At 38.8% G+C, this 17,628-nt stretch overlaps 1 protein-coding gene across 3 annotated transcripts in view; it reads left to right on the top strand.

The window, feature by feature from the left end:
- The window catches only part of LOC135219431 (uncharacterized), a 751,318-nt gene that overhangs the window by 551,154 nt on the left and 182,536 nt on the right, over window positions 1-17,628 (top strand). For all 3 annotated transcript variants that reach the window (XM_064256210.1, XM_064256211.1, XM_064256209.1), the window contains 2 exons: window positions 3,826-3,973; window positions 9,712-9,892. In XM_064256210.1, the coding sequence (XP_064112280.1) occupies window positions 3,826-3,973; window positions 9,712-9,892 (329 nt within the window). The remainder of the gene's footprint in view (window positions 1-3,825; window positions 3,974-9,711; window positions 9,893-17,628) is intronic.

Below are 17,628 nucleotides of genomic sequence, written 5' to 3'. Positions count from 1 at the left end.
GAATGCGCGAATTTTCCGCGAATAATGCGGGGAAACGTTCCCTAGAGAAATCCGCGAATGTGTGAGTCCGCGAATACGGGGGGTCCACTGTACATAGTTTTATAGTATATGGAAATGTGCGCAATTTCATGTAGAATACAACAAAAAACAACCCATGGTTGTAGCTTTTATCAGTTTTCAAATATTTTCATATAAATCATGTTGAGTGCCAAAATTTCAACCTTTGGTCAAATTTGACTCGACCGAAATGGTCGAAAAACACAATTGCAAGCTAAAAATCTTACATTCTAGTAATATTCAATCATTTACCTTCATTTTGCAACAAATTGGAAGTCTCTAGCACAATATTTAGATTTATGGTGAATTTTTGAAAAAAAACTTTTTCCTTATGTCTGTGCGGTAACTGCCGTAAATCTCGGAAATTCTTTCGTCAGTTTGTTGTAATGTTTGCACCGTTTTATATTAGCCGTTACATAAAGTTTTACATATGAAACTGTGTGCAATTTCATGTAGAATACAACAAAAACAACCCATAGTTGTAGCCTTCATCAGTTTTGAAATATTTTCATATAAATAACAATAAGTGCCAAAATTTCAACCTTTGGTCAACTTTGACTCAACCAAAATGGTCGAAAACTGCAATTGTAAGCTAAAACTCTTATGTTCTAGTAATATTCAATAATTTACCTTCATTTTGCAACAAATGGAAAGTCTCTAGCACAATATTTTGATTTATGGTGAATTTTTGAAAAAAACTTTTTCCTTACGTGCGCTCGCGGTAACTACCGAAAATCTCAGAAATTCTTTTGTCAGTTTATCGTAATGTTTGCACCCTTTTATATTAGCTGTTACATAAAGTTTTATATATGAAAATGTGTGCAATTTCATGTTGAATACAACCAAAAACAACCCATGGTTGTAGTTTTTATCAGTTTTGAAATATTTTCGTATAAATCACGATAACTGCCAAAATTTCAATCTTTGGTCAACTTTGACTTGACCAAAATGGTAGAAAAACACAATTGTAAGCTAAAAATCTTACATTCTAGTAATATTAAATCATTTACCTTCATTTTGCAACAAATTTGAAAACTCTAGCACAAGATTTTTATTTATGGTGAATTTTTGAAAAAAAAAATTTTTCCTTACGTGTGCTCCCCGTAACTGCTGAAAATCTCAGAAATTCTTTCGTCAGTTTGTTGTAATGTTGGCACTATTTTATATTAGCCGTTACATAAAGTTTTATATGTGAAAATGTGTGCAATGTCATGTAGAATACAACAAAAACAACCCATGGTTGTAGCTTTTATCAGTTTTGAAATATTTTCATAAAAATCATGGTTCCAAAATTTCATCCTTCGGTCAACTTTGACTTGACCGAAATGGTAAAAAAAACGCAACTGTAAGCTAAAACTCTTACTATCTAGTAATATTCAATCATTAACCTTCATTTTGCAACAAATTTGAAAACTCTAGCACAATATTTCAACTTATGGTGAATTTTTTAAAAAAACACTTTTTCCTTACGTCCGCGTGCGGTAACTCTGCCGAAAATCTCTGAAATTCTTTTGTCAGTTTGTCGTAATGTTTACACCGTTTTATATTGGCCATTACATAAAGTTTTATATATGAAAATGTGCGCAATTTCATGTAGAATACAACGAAAAATAACTCATGGTTGTAACTTTTATCAGTTTTAATGGTCGAAAACTGCAATTGTAAGCTAAAACACTTACAGTCTAGTAATATTTAATCAATTGCCTTCATTTTACAACAAATGGGAAGTCTCTAGCACAATATTTCGATTTATGGAGAATTTTTGAAAAAAAATTTTTACATCCGCTCATTACGAATTCATGCATCATTTTGTGATAATATTTTCTCTGTGTTGCTTTGATCATTTTACAGTTTGTTATATGCCAAAATCCTCGCAATTTAGTGTACAATACAACAAAAAATAACTCATTAGCTTTAACCGTTTCGCTCACAGCGCAATTTGTATACCATTATATATGAAATTTTTTTTCGGGCTGTCATATATTCCAATATATATATATGATAATGATATTTTTTTCATTTCTGATGGTTGCATACTAAACTTCAGGCAATGACAAAAAAAGGAGCCAAAATGAACTCTTAATCTTAAAAAATAAGCGTGCTGTGATTTTTTGAAAAATCTTTTTTTCCGCTTCGGTCCGCTTCGGCGCTAACTCCCGAACGCCGCTGGCATACGAGAGACACTTTGGTAAATAGCGGCTCGGCATTTAAGGGTTAAGGCTACGTTTAACAGTGACCTGTATGAATTCCAATGTAACCTCCTTAGTGGGGAAAAAGAGAAAACTTCTCTGTACTGTGGGGGCAATTAAAACTTAACGAGATAGGTTAAACCTAGAATATCTTTTATCATCCTTTTAGAAACCTTGAACATCTTTGTCAAAGGTTAATCCTGGAAGAGGGAAAGTTAACCTTTTGTTTTGTGGTTTTAGGAAACGTAGATATCGTTGTCAAAGGTTAAGCCTGGAAGAGGCAAAATTAACCTTTTGTTTTCTGGTTTTAGAAAACCTAGCTGTCTTTGCCAATGGTTAAGCTTGAAGGCAAAATTAACTTTTTGTTTTGTGGCGTTAGAAAACTAGAATGTATTTGTGAAAGTTAAGCCTGGAAGAGGCAAAGTTAACCCTTTTTGTTGTGTGTTTTTTTTTTTTTTTTTTTTTTTTTTAGAAACTTATAATGTTTTTGTCAAGGAACACAAGGTCCTCTGTGATGCATGAGAACTAGCTCCATATCTTCTACCTTATTGAAGGTAAGCATTCATAATGTTAAGTCAATTTGTCACTTCAGAATAGGATTGATGTGGCGCAGTAGAAGTGCAATTCGGTTTTTACCCGCTCACTACCTTAAGTATACAGAATCATGTTTGAAAACAGTAAAGCCCTTAATCCACTACTAGTAGTGGGTAGCCCTCCTAAACCAAAAAAAAGCAATTCTTTGGACTCTTTTGTTTAAATCCTGGGTTTTAATATTTTGGGGAGTGTGAAGGTACAAATTTTGTGTAGGAGTGTACCTCTATATCGTAAAGGTATTTATTTTAAGTGACTCATTTTATAGGGCTTTTGGACCCAGGCACAGGGGTCCTTCATAGCACTTGTGTTTCATTCTGGCTGAACTGAAGCAATTTTCTCCGCAAGGGTGCTCTTTGCTGCAGATGTTGAGAGCCTTGCTCCCTGAATGGAATCCAATTTCTGGTGGTAGTAAAAACCAGAAAGGAATCCAGATCAGGTGAGAATGTTTTGGGTTTCATACAAGAAACCTTTAGCTCGAATGGCTGAGCGGATTTTTGTCTATCTGCACTACCCACTGTCCTCTTCTTAATGTGGGAATCAGCGAACTTTAACAGTAGGTAAGATTCATCACAAATGATATAACTTTTCTTAATAAAAAGTATCATTTGGATACGTAACTACTGTTAAAGTAGACCCACCCAGCCTCCCCACAACTTAGTGGGCTGCCAAGGAGAATTCGGATGAGCTAAAACATTCAAACAGATAAACTAGACAGTCATCTGGGCAGCCATTAAATTTTTTGTTTGAATGCCGACTTGCCTAATCGGCACGGAAATATAGCTAACTTTAACAGTAGGTAAGTATCAAAGTAATAAATTTTATTATGAAAATTTATATTATTACAGGTAAGCATATTTGTATTGCTTACCATCCCCAATTTGTTGGCAGATTATAGCTTGTGGAAAATGGATAGTTTTAAATTTAATGTTGCTTATAAGATTTTTAACTACCATATTGAAGTACGTATTCCTTGTCTGTATTTCAGCAACCCCCAAAGGTTCACAGAGTTCGAAGACTGAAGCAACTACTTCAACAACGGTGCCACGTAGTCATTTTATTAACAAAAATCATGTTGTGTTCACAACAAAGCTCTGCAATTCGATTGGACTCCCTGTTCGTATTTTAACACCAATGTAAGTATTTCCAGTTGATTGTAAGGTTAATATTCTTTATTGCCATTATTATTTGTATACTGTTTTAAGATACAAATTTTGCTTTTATAGCAGTATAACTTTTTGATTTATTGTATTTCCTGGTGTCAAAGACTTATTTATCTTTATGAAATAAGTTGTGGAAGTTTCCTTATACTGTAGAAGCCAAAGGTTCCCATTTTCATAGGCCAGTCCTATTGAAATGAAAGTTGTTCATACGTGGAACAAGCGCTCTGTCTTAACAGCAGGGTAACTCTTCTGGTGCCAACTGAAAACCGGTTAAAAACAATAAAAAACTAAAAATGCAAGTAATCTTTGGCATATGGCATACAATACGTAGTTGAGCTGGAAGCAAGTGAGATACCACACTTGAACCTAGTGATGCATCAGTCTTTCTCCAACCATCTTGGAGAGCGGACGTTCGCTTTGCTCTCCTTCCCAAACTGGCTTTTGACCTAAGCCCATATTGTTGTTTCATATATTCTATCCAGCCTAAGAAGTCCCACGAGTGTCAACGTATTTGTCCCAGCCTTCCAGGGTTCCCATGTTCATGCTTCCTCAATGACAGATGCAACTTGCAGTAGATGTGATACCAGTCTTATTCCTACTGCTTCTTCATCAACTGTTTTATTTATAATGCTGCCCTATCTCTCTCAGGGAATAGTGCGCCTTCAGGGAGAGAGCGGCCAGCTCCATTTTGTCAGCAAGTTTGTAATTTGAGATATTGTTTGGGATATATTGAAACATTTATATCAAGACATTTCAATGTCTCATTTCTTCTTCAATTATATATTTACTGACTTACCACTTAGTAGGCTTTGTGTGGATCTTTTTTTTTTATATGTCATTATATCCTAACACCTTGTAAGTGTGTTTGATGATTTTTTTTTTTTTTTTTTTTTTTTTTTTTTTATTTTTTTTTTTTTTTTTTTTTTTTTAGACAATGCCAAACTATCAACAGGACAAAGGTTGGTTTCTCCTTCTACCCAAGTGGTGTTTTGACAATTTCTGGGAACGTGGGAATGTTTTAGTCTTACAGAGTTTGTGTGGTTCAGGACATTCGAGGTGTTACGGGATCGATTTGCAGAAAGTGGTCATCTGAAAGGATTCGTCTCACTTCACCTCGAAGTGTTCCTCCACTTCCTCAACATGAAGTTTAGTGGTGGAAGTTCTGCGTTTGCTTTGGTCCCAACTACTTGCTCAAGACCAGTTAGAATTTTCTGTCTCATCTCTTTGGGGTGGGGGGCCCATGATTCGTACAGCTCACTCCCTTCCCTTATCCCTTACATATGAATATTTCTTTTCAGGCTCAACAGTTGTCTGCCCTCTCACCTTGAAGTTGGTCATTGGCATGTTCTGCTCAGTTCTTGGAAGGTTCTCTGCATTCACTTCCCTCTCCCAGAGTTGCCACTTCACTAATTTGTATGTTTGTTGGTGCTGTGATGAGATTTTGGAACCCAGTCAGTCCTGACGGCAGTGTGTTCCTTTCAAGCCTCGGAGCCCCTTCTACATGGTGGCTTGCGAAGTTTACGTCGGCATGCAGGGATACCAATCTTAACAGATGACTTCTTCTATGTGACTTTGTCTGGTTCTGTGGTGTCTTCTTCCTCTGATGTTTCGTCTTCCTATTATGTTCTCCTTGCTTCTCCTATTTGTCATGTGAAATAAGCATGTCATTACAATTTTGTTTGAATATGATTAATGCACTCTTATGTACAATATTTCGTCTGCTGTGTGATGTCATGGATGGGTTTGTGACCTCATGGCTCGTTCTCATGACGATATAGTTTTGATCATCTTTGCGTTTCAAGAGAGACCCGTCTTTTGCTACCTTAGGCGTTGCAATTTTTTGGGAAATTTTTCGCTTTTCTTTGTGTATGTGTGCTGGAGGCCCTCCTAGTGCTGTAAAAGTTAAAACAAAAAAAAGAGAGATCCTTTTGTCATGTCGTCATCCTCGCAACCTTCTATCGATGCTCTCCCTCATCAACAAGCTGGGGCTTGTTTTGTGTTATGAGCTTCTCTTCAAGATCCTGCAACTTAAAGCTCTAGCTGCACGATTTTCTCAGATTCAGCAAGTTGGAGAGGTCACCGATATTAATTCCAGGATATCCCCGAACTAGTCTCTTCTCCCTTGTTTCTTCAGACACTTGGGTGGAGGGAGCAACAAAATCCAAGAATCTTAAGGATGCTTGTTATACTCGGTTTTCTTCAAAACTCGGATCCAGATAAGTAGCCGGGTAGATTCTGCAATGTCCAAGCCAGAGTTGATGCAGTTTCCTTTGTTGGACGTGAGAGATTCTGGACATTCGGGGTAATTTTTCCAGCATATGCATTGGTGCCTCGTCACTAACACGTTCATGACTCAGTCATTTTTGTTCTAGTTTTACGCAGATGTGATGCACATTCATGGATTGTTTCTCCAAGAGCTGTGTCTTCTTTCTCTCACGGGTGTAAGTCTTTCCGTCATGTACATTGATGTGTTCCTTTGGTAGATGATAATTGCCTTTTACCACTTGGAGAATGAGCCATTCTGTGATGATTGCTTAGTTCCACTGACTGTTAGGCATTTGCTGGTTGAGTGTCCCAGTCTAGTGGAACTTAGGAATCGTTTTTTAGCTTATAGTAGTGAAGCAGGTGGTAATTATAGCATGCCAAAACTGTTGGGAGAAAGCATGTGTGTTAATAACGTTATCTCTTTTATCAAAGAAGCTGGTCTTCTCAAATATATCTGAGCTGTGCTGTCTTAGTATATACTTTTTTCCCTTTTGGTTTTGTTTTATATTTTATTCAGATTAATTAACAATTCTTTTTATTAGAATTTTATTTGATCAGAATTTTATTCTTATTTTTATCAGATCTTTTTTTGTTTTTTTTTTAATCAAATTTATGTATCTCTTTTAAAAATAAAATTTATAATATATTAAACAAGATTTTAAATAACGTTAAAAGATCACACTTAGCATTCGGCGTCGGTGACCCTGGTAGTTGTGACGCCAGAAAACCTACAATCAATCAATCAATCATTCCCCTGCTGGTTGCGGGGTTTTCTCACCTGTTGCTCACTTCTGTGGACGTGTTTCAGGCGATGGCTGTGATATTGTTCACATTTGCCGATGTTTTTCAAGTGAGGGCCATGAAGCTCATGGCAGACGTGCTCCTTCGGCTATTTGTGGTAGAGAGAGAGGTCGTCTTTCCCCAGTTTCCAAGAAACCAAGGTGTTCTTGTCATGTTCTTCTAGGAGGTCCTATCTTCGTTTTTCGCTTTCCAGTCAGTGGTCGTGATTGGCCAAGTGAAAATATTGTGCTTCTGCTTCTCTTTCTCCCAGATGGTGTCATGTGCGTTGTTCGTCATCACATGCCCACGTATGTGACTTCACAATCAATGATGGGCTCATGTCCCTGACTAGACGGCTGTAGATCACACATAACGCCTGTGAAGTGCCTGTTGGTCTTATATGTAATGTCCAACAAATGTTGCCGTGGTGGGTCCATGGTCCAGATTATGACAAACTCCCAAGCAGTTGAGGTTAGCAGCTTTTGAGTTTTTCCTGGAATTCGTGGCTAAGACCCAGATTCCCTCACTCATGATGACAGATTTCCCTCCTTTTCTGTTCCTTACAGTATGGAATTTGTTATCAGCAACCTTCAAGATTTTCTGCTTTGCCCTGTCAGAGCAATGCATTGATATCTAAAGGACTCGTCACCTAGACCCTCAGTGTCGTAGACTTTATGTTAACATTAGCCAGGACATGAGGTGATTAGGCAAGCATACAAGTTCTGTCACCAATTCTGTGTATGCAGAAGCACATGACATCAGAAGAATAGGTTCCTCCCTGGCAACTAAGAAAAACTTATATGTTCATAGAATTTTGAATGTTGGTTCCTGACTGCGTCAAACCACTTTAATTTTCTTGTACCTGAAGTATGTTGCCCACAGATCCTTGGACACTTTTCCTTCGGGTCCAGTGGTGGCTGATCAACAAGTCTAACTCTTCCAGTGCCCCTGGCAGGACAGTTTGTATCTTGCCCAAGATGATTGTGTGAAGTAGGGAATGAGTATGAGTGAGATGACTGGCCTCATTTCTTTTTCTCCTTTCTTCAGTATCTACAGGCAGTTTGAAGAATAGACACATCATACTCTGGAAATTACTTGATGCAGGTGAGCAGTGCAGCCATATTGTTACAGCACTTTTTGTGTTCCATTCAACATAACAAATCTGCTTCTTAGTAGCTTCAACTCTATTCTCCAGCAAGTGGTGGGGAAAAGCCTGTTTCTTGTGGCTAACATGGTTTGTTGCTTGAACAGATATAGTCCATATATGCAGTGAATCTGGACATGTTTCATTGTATTTAAACCCAGTGGACAGGGTGTTAGATATCCACATATCTAACATCTCAGAAGCTTGGGTCCTCTTCTTTAGAATTCTTATTTCTAAGAAGAATGATCAGGTGTGCGGAACCTCCAGTCAGCTCAGGATTCTCATGCCTCCCTGTTAAGATAAAAGGTTTGTTCCGCATATGAACAAATAACAAATTTTTTATTAATTTGTATTTTTCGTAGGTAACAAACCTGAGCTCTTAACATAGATGGCCCACCTCTAGCCACCCCTTTTATGTTTCATCCTGGGTTAGAAGACAGACTGACACATCACTAGGTTCAAGTGTGGTCTTTGACTCGCTTCCACCTCTAGTACGTATTGGATGCCAGATGCCACAGATTCCTTGCATGTACAATTTTTTATTGTTTTTAACCAGTTTCCAGCTGGCGCTGGAAAGCTTATCCTACTGTTAAGACTTCAGGTTTGTTAGCTATGAAAAATACAAATTAATAAAAAATTTGTCATTTTATCTAAGTTAGAAGGTAATTATAGTTCCTGTATATGACCTCTGAATGAAGTACACAAATTATTGTTAGTTAAAATAGTAAATAAAAGTATATTTTAAGAGTGAAAGAATATACTGTACATAGTTCCCATATGACTAAAGAATATACTGTACATAGTTCCCATATGACTGAATTATAATAGACAAATTAACGGACAAGTAATAACATATATTTGTAAAATCTGTACGTATTGTGTGGATTGTAATCTATATTCTATTTTTATTTGTTCTGTTTGGGATGTCATGTTTGTTCCATGTTTTTTACAATGTCACTGCTATAGAATGCTATTCCATATTTCTAATTTTACTGCAGTTAGTTTTCCTTTACCCGCGACTTGAAGAAAATTGTTGTTGTATAAGTCTGCATCCAGTACTATTCAAAATCATAAAATATTGCTCTAGTTGTACCCTGTCCACTTACATGCACTGAGGCTCTAGTGGCCAAAATAATTTCTTTAAAAAAACACCATCAGGCAGTTTTCACTATGTGCATTATATAGTAATCTATTCTAGTTTTTCAGTTTGCTGGTATGTAAAATTTGAAAGTCTATCATCTTAAAATCAGTTAACTTGAAACAAAAAGTATTTTAATATGAAAACTAGTCAATATGCTGTACCAGCTTAATCTATGCTACTTTAATGTGTGTATTGAAATTGTTGAATGCGAAACAACCAAAACAAGTTGCAACCTTATTTTCATTTTGTTTTCTTCAAAATACTGTTATGCAAATTTGGGATGTGTCTTTGAGGTCGGAGGTCAGAGCATCTTCAACACTGGGAAATACAGTATTACTTTATATTTCAAAATATTTGGCTTATATTAGATATTCTTACTAGGTTATCTGAAAGGACTCGTCAGCAGCTTTTTCATTGCACTGGACAGTGTCAGCTTGGTGCAGGGACAGTACCAAGCTTGCAGTGTATAAAATGTTTGTGTCTCTTCCATGGTCAGTGCACATTTATGCCAGCGGCTACTGTTGAACTTATTCAGTCAGGAGGTGCTAAGTTTCTCTGCCCTGTGAGTACCATCCTTACCAGTTGAAATTTATATATTCACGCACTAAAAGCATTTGTTTTATGATTCCAGTCTATTTCTAACAAAAATACTGCAGAAGTGTAATAATATTGATGTGATAAGTTGATTGTTTACATGCTGAAGTTGATTCAGCATGAGTGTTATATAAAATAGACACTAGACTAGTACTGATGTACACAGTTAACATAGGCATTTTTCTTCAAATATTAGTTAAATTTACCATGAATATTAGGTATTATGAAGGTTAAAATACAGTACAGTCCCCAATTATGCGAGAATTTGGTCAATCCATGGCTTCACAGAATTGGAAATTCACAGATTTCGAAACTTACCATATAGGATAATTCCATTAGGGTCAAGGCAAATGGCAACTTTCTCAGTCAAACTTTTTTATACTACCCATTTTCAGTACTTTCTATGTACAGTCATACCCCTACATACGAAAGTCCCTACGTACAAAAAATCCAGGTTACGAAGGCAAAGACGAAGATTTTTTTGCTTCTGTGTACGAAAATAATTCATGTTGCGAAAGGGTGTACTGTAAAGTCCGAGATTCACCCGGGCCCCCAACAACAATTTTAAAAACTTGCGCGCTGCCATCTCAGTAGACTCGCCACCATCCTCCCGCTCTCCCATATGTTCCTGATGCCAGTTACCGCCATAAGATCCTGCTCTCCTATTGGTCAGCATCTATCCCATCATGCATCTACGTAAGGGAGTTCCTCGACCATTTTGTTTCGGCAGCGTTATCGTACACATGCAATTCGTTTGTTCACGTAGATTTTGTTCGTTAACGTAAATTCGTGTTAGTGATTTAGGTTTTGTTGTACTATAAGTTACTTTATCATGTTGTGTGTGAACTTAACCCTTTAATGCCGATTGGACGTATTAAACGTCGATATAAATTGTCTGTTGGGTGACGGTTGGACGTATGGTACGTCGATATAAAAGTTTTTTTTTTAAATTCGCGGAAAAATAGTTATAGGCCTAATAGGCAAAAACTTTTGAATCACGCGCCTTGGGGGATGCTGGGAGCTCACGGACCAAGGTGTTGTTTTGTTTACAATTGCTACCCAGGTGCGCAAGCGCGAATTTCTTTCTTCTAGCACTAAAAAGTATCGGCAACACATCTCGGAAATTATTTTGTCACTTTGACATAATTTTTGCACCATTTTATATTAGCCATTACATGGAGTATTATATATGAAAATGTGCACAATGTCATGTAGAATACAACTAAAAACAACTCATGGTTGTAGCTTTTATCAGTTTTGAAATATTTTTGTATAAATAACGAAAAGTGCCGAAATTTCAACCTTCAGTCAACTTTGACTCTACCGAAATGGTCAAAAAATGCAATTGTACACTAAAACTCTTATATTCTAGTAATATTCAATCATTTACCTTCATTTTGCAATAAATTGGAAGTCTCTAGCACAATATTTTGATTTATGGTGAATTTATGAAAAAAAACATTTTCCTTACGACCGCTCGGTAACTCTTCCGTAATGTTTGCACCATTTCAAATTAGCCGTTACATAAAGTTTTACATATGAAAATGTTCGCAATTTCATGTAGAATGCAACAAAAAACAACTTATGGTTGTAGCTTTTATCAGTTTTGAAAATATTTTCATATAACGATAAGTGCCAAAATTTCAACCTTCGGTCAAATTTGACTCGACCGATATGGTCGAAAAACGCAATTGTAAGCTAAAACACTTACATTCTAGTAATATTCAATCATTTACCTTTATTTTGCAACAAATTGGACCCCTCTTGCACAATATTTCGATTTTGGTGAATTTATGAAAAAAAAAACATTTTCCTTACGTCCGCATGGTAACTCTTCCGAAAAAAATCATAAATTTTTTCGTCCGTTTGTCGTAATGTTTGCGCCATTTTAGATTAGCCATTACATAAAGTTTTATATATGGAAATGTTGCAATTTCATGTAGAATACAACAAAAAACAACTTATGGTTGTAGCTTTTATCAGTTTTGAAATATTTCCATATACATAACGAAAAGTGCCAAAATTTCAACCTTTGGTCAACTTTGACTTGACCAAAATGGTCAAAAATGCAATTGTAAGCTAAAACTATTACATTTTAGTAATATTCAATCATTTACCTTTATTTTGCAATAAATTGGAAGTCTCTAGCACAATATTTTGATTTATGGTAAATTTATGAAATAAACTTTTTCCTTACGTCCGCACGGTAACTCTTCTGAAAAAATCAGAAATTTTTTCGTCCGATTGTCGTAATGTATGCACCTTTTTAAATTAGCCGTCACATAAAGTTTTATATATGAAAATGTGTGCAATTTCATGTAGAATACAACTAAAAACAACCTATGGTTGTAGCTTTTATCAGTTTTGAAATATTTTCATATAAATAACGATAAATAGAAAAAATTCGTCCTTCGGTCAACTTTAACTCAACTGAAATGGTCGAAAACTGTAATTGTAAGCTACAAAACTTACAGTCTAGTAATATTCAATCAATTACCTTCATTTGGCAACAAACGGGAAGTCTCTAGCACAATATTTCGATTTATGGTGAACGCACGTTACGAATTCATGCATCATTTTGTGATAACATTTTCTCTGTGTTGCCTTTATCGTTTTACAATGTGTTATATACCAAAATGATTGCTATTTAGTGTACAATACAACGAAAAAATATTAACTCATTATCTTTAACCGTTTTGCTCACAGCGCGATTTGTATACAATTATATATGAAAGTTTTTTTGCGCTGTCATATATCCCAATATTTATATATGATAATGATATTATTTTTCATTTCTGATGGTTGCATACTAAACTTCAGGCAATGAAAAAGAAAGGAGCCAAAAATGAACTCTTAATCTTGAAAACTAAGTGTGCTGTGATTTTTTGAAAAAAAAAAATTTCTGCTTCGGTGCTCACTCACGAACACCGCCGTTATACGGGAGACGATTTTTTAAATACCACTTCGGTGTTTAAGGGTTAATTACTTACATTATTAGCCATGGGTCCCAAGAATGTTGCTGAAGTTCACGGAAAGAAGAGGATACTTCCTATGGAGACGAAGATGGAGATAATAAAAAAGTGTTAATGTTTCCTGCCATTTGTTAATGTGTTTCGTAAAGTTTAGTGTTAATGTTTTCTGTCATTTTTTAATGTGTTTCGTAAAGTTAAGTGTTATGTTTTCTGCCATTTGTCCTCCCCCTCTGTCGCCACTTTCGGACATCGCCTCACTCGAAAGGTAAGGTTCCACATTTTACTACATACGTATGTACATGTATGCATAGTATTTCTTGTACCTTGTACACTAAAGGGGTTTTGATGAAGGAAAAATCTATTTCTGGGCAAGGGCCCGTGTCGCCCAGTGAAATGTCCCTTTAGCACACATTTCTAAGGTAAATTATTGCTAAAATTACCAGAGAAAAAAGCTAAATTGGAATGTCAGAATATTCTGACTCACTCACCTTATATAAAAGGTGTCGGTATGGTTTCTGAGGCGAGTGAAACCACTACCACGGGTCTCTTACCATTTAGATCCATCCTTCTTCGAAATCCCCCTACCTGAGAGGGCCGGCGTAAGGCCCGCTCTCAGCTACGACTACTACTAGCGCCCCCGACGCCATCACTAGCGCCTCTACCGGTCATCCTTGGAGTTAGCCTGTCAAGCTTGGGCCCAAGGGTGGGGGCAAAAACCGGGTGGGATTTCACTGGGCGACACGGGCCCTTGTCCAGAAATAGATTTTTCCTTCGTCAAAATCCCTTTTCTGGGCTCAGCCCGTGTCGCTTTGTGAAATAGTACCAGAGAAATGGCCACAAGCTTGTATATGGATACAAAATGTGTAAGGAAAAAATAAAAAACAATTAAAAATTTTAGTACTGTAATGTAGAAGGACTTAAGAATTATAAAGGATTATAATACATATTTAAGATTAAGTATGATAACTTACATTAATCTTAAAATTAAATACAAAATCACAAATTCAAAGATATGCGTGAGTAATCCTAGCATAAAAATAAGGAAAACATCACAATATGTGCACCTATGGCACCTAAGGCATAAAAAAGGCTACATGGTGGCAGAATCGCAGGAAGGACGTCAGTAAGGCAGGTAGAAAGGAGATCTAGATCTAATTACTAATACTACTTAAGCAGTGTCAGGAGAAGCTGTGTTTCCCGCTGCCACTGCTGGGAATTTAAGAGCTTCTAAGGACTTAAGGTAGTGACGTTTGAACACCGTTGGAGATTTCCAGCCTGTATACTTTTTCAGATCATCAAAATTCATATGCTGAAAGTAGTTGATAGAGGTAGCTACTGCCGTAATATCGTGAACCTTGGGAAACGAGTCTGGATTGGCTTGTTTAATAAAATATAAAATCTGCTGCCTAATCCTTTTTAAGGAAATGGTGCCACCCTTTTCCCTCATGAACAAAGGGCCAGAGGATCTCATGGCTGTCCTGGTAAGATATGCTCTTAAGGTAGTAACTGGACATAAAGAAGGGTCCTCAGGAAGTGGGAGGATCTTCCAAGGGGCCCATCTCATTAATGGATCCTCGTTTTTAGCTAAAAATTGACGATCTGGAGAAAGTAAGACTTCTCCTGAAGGGAGAAATTCTATATGACCTGAGTCTCTAGATAGAGCCGACAGTTCAGATACCCTGGCTCCTGAGGCCAGACTTAGAAGAAATAATGTTTTCCTCAGGAGGGGCAAGAAATCACATGAGTTGTTATCAGTGTCTGAGGCCAGTTTGAGAACATCATTTAAGAACCATGACACAGAATTAGGCCTCTCTGATGGTCTGAGCCTAGCACAGGCTCTAGGGATAGATGAAAAATAGGAGTCTGTTAGATCTATTTTAAAACCAAACTGGAAGATCTTCAAATAATGATCTAAAGAATGAAATAGCCAGGTTGGTAGTCATGGCTGGAGATTCGGCCCCCCTCAGAAAAATGGCTAGTTTTTTAACAGCTGAGTCATATTGACGAAGGGTCGATTCCCTTTTATCCGATTCTAAGAATAGGATGTTTTGAGGATCAATATCAGCATCCCTTTTGGCTGCGAACTTCATGAAGTCCATAAAGTTAGGGTTTTGAGAATTCCTGAGGAAGCGAACACAGTCTTCATTTGCACTAGTTGGGATAGCTTGGGATTGGGAATCCGTTGAGGCCAGAGACCCAATTCCAACAGGAGTGGGAACCAGTTGCTCTTGGGCCAATCGGGGGCTACTAGGGCAACTTGTCCCTTGAAGGTCATGAGTTTGCACAGTACTTTCAGAAGAAGATTCACTGGAGGAAAGATGTAGATCTTCCATTGATTCCAGTCTATGGCCATGGCGTCCGTGGCATAAGCCAGAGGGTCCAGGTTGGGAGCCACATAGCAAGGAAGCTTGTGGTTCGACTCTGTGGCGAAAAGATCCACCTCCTGGAATCTGTTGACAGATCCAATTGAATGACCGCCTGTCCAGAGACCACTCCGACTCTAGAGGGACTGAGCGAGACAGGGCATCTGCTATCACGTTCTTCACTCCCGCTAGGTGTGTGGAGGACAGGTGCCATTTGTACTTGGCTGCCAGAGAAAATATGGCTATCCTGACATGTTTCACATGGCTTGACTTGGAGCCTCCCCTGTTGATGCAGTGTACTAGTACTGCACTGTCCAACACCAGCTTGATGTGAAATCCCTTGACTGGTTGAAGTCTTTTCAGGGTGAGGAATACTGCCATAGCCTCCAGTACATTGATAAAGAGCCGGCGGAATGGAAGGGACCAAGTCCCTTGTACCTTTTTGTACTGAGAGTACCCTCCCCAGCCGCTTAGTGAAGCATCCGTGTGGATAACTAATGCCGGCAGAGGGAATTGTAGAGGAATTGACTTGGATAAATTCTTGACCTCCGCCCAAGGGCGGAGGCGTTTGCGTAGTATCGCCAGGATAGCGGACGTCCCGGAACTTGTTTGCCCTTCAGTGCCAGACGCGATTTATATCCTTGAGTTTTGCCTTCAGCAGAAAGTCGGTTACTGAGACGAATTGAAGAGAGCCCAGGATCCTTTCCTGGCTCCTTCGAGATGTCTGTTTGCACTTGAGAAATTGTCTGGTCGCTTTGGCTATTTCTCTTGTTTATCTGGAACCCCAAGTGTTCCAGAAACTGGATTACTTTGACCGTTGCTCTGTGGCATTCTTTGATGCTTGTTGCCCAAACGAGCCAATCGTCCAGATACGCAACTACCATTATTCCCTGAGACCTGAGTTGTTGAACTACTGTCTCCGCTAACTTCATAAAGACCCTGGGGGCTACATTTAGCCCGAAGGGGATTACCTTGAAGGAGAATGCCTGGTCCCCTAGCCTGAAACCAAGGTACGGGCGGAAGTCGGAAGTGTCTTGCCACTGGGACATGATAGTATGCGTCTGTAAGATCGATAGAGGTGGTGACGGCCCCACGGGGAAGTAAGGTCCGCACCTGCAAGATAGTCAACATTTTGAACTTGTCGCAACGAATGAATAAGTTCAGACGGGACAAGTCTAGAATTATTCTTCATTTGGTTGAGCCTTTCTTTGGCACACTGAACAAGCGACCTTGAAACTTCAAATGCCTGACTTTTGACACTACCCCTTTCTGAAGGAGTTCTTGGGCATACTCTACCAATTCCGTTGTCGGTTGTTGATAGAAGATCTTGGATGAAGGAGGGCCTTTGGTCCAGCTCCATCCTAAGCATTGGACACAATGCTCTGTGCCCAGCTGCTGAACCTCCATCTGTGACAAAAGAGGAACAGTCTCCCTCCTACCTGAGGGTTCTCACTGGTTTGGGGCAGGTCGAGACCCGCGGCCTCCCCGTAAGGGCTTCCCTCGGCTGGATGCTCTTCCGCCGCCTCTCTGGCGAAAGGCACCTCTAGCCCTGCTGCCCCTTCCGAACCTGTTGAAAGGTTGGAACGACTGGCCTTCAAACACTGGGTTGAAGGCCGGAGAGACAGCAAAGGAGGTGGAAGCTTGACCTTGAGGAGTCAGCAGCAGAAATTGTTGCTGAGGCTGTGTCTTCGATGTAGAAGGCTGTGGCACTTGGGAAACTGGCACTTCTGAACTACCTGCTGTTGCTGGGGAGCCTGGAAAGGCTGAAATTTTCTAGGCTTCTTGACTTTCTTGGATGAAGAAGTCGACTCCGGCTTCCTCTTACTGGAGAGGCCCCAGCGGACCTTAAGACTCTGGTTGAGTCTTGTCGCCTCATACTGAACCGAATTGATGACCAATTCTGGGAAAAGGTCAGCACCCCAGATCGAAGCCGCCAGCAACCTATTCGGTTCGTGGCGGATGGTGGCTTCCTGCAGAACATGTTTCCTGCAGTTACGCCTCGCCACGATGAAATCGTACAAATCACATTGTACAGTATGTAAATGTGATTTGGCTATTAACTTGAACAGAGGTTCGTTACCATAAGTAACGGCAGAAACCTCTATCATGACCAGAGTATTGAGTGATCTAGATAGCCTTGTACGTGCGTCAAATTCAGCCTGAATGGGACTGTGGAAGTCTGGGAAGCCGTTCGCTGAACTGTATGATGGCACAGTCCGGCTTTAATTTCCCGACTGAAAAGGTGGCCGGGAGATCTGCCCAAAGATCTTCCATACCAGGAAGGAGGAGTGACGTGGGCTCCGTTTCCCGGAGTTGTGGCATCGGCTCGTCTCTCATAGCGGCCTGCATTGTTAACTCCGTCACTTTTG

The sequence above is a fragment of the Macrobrachium nipponense genome, chromosome 1 (assembly GCF_015104395.2).
Source record: "Macrobrachium nipponense isolate FS-2020 chromosome 1, ASM1510439v2, whole genome shotgun sequence".
NCBI lineage: Eukaryota > Metazoa > Arthropoda > Malacostraca > Decapoda > Palaemonidae > Macrobrachium > Macrobrachium nipponense.
Note: the sequence above shows the minus strand (reverse complement) of the source record. Positions and strands in the feature narration are given on the sequence as shown.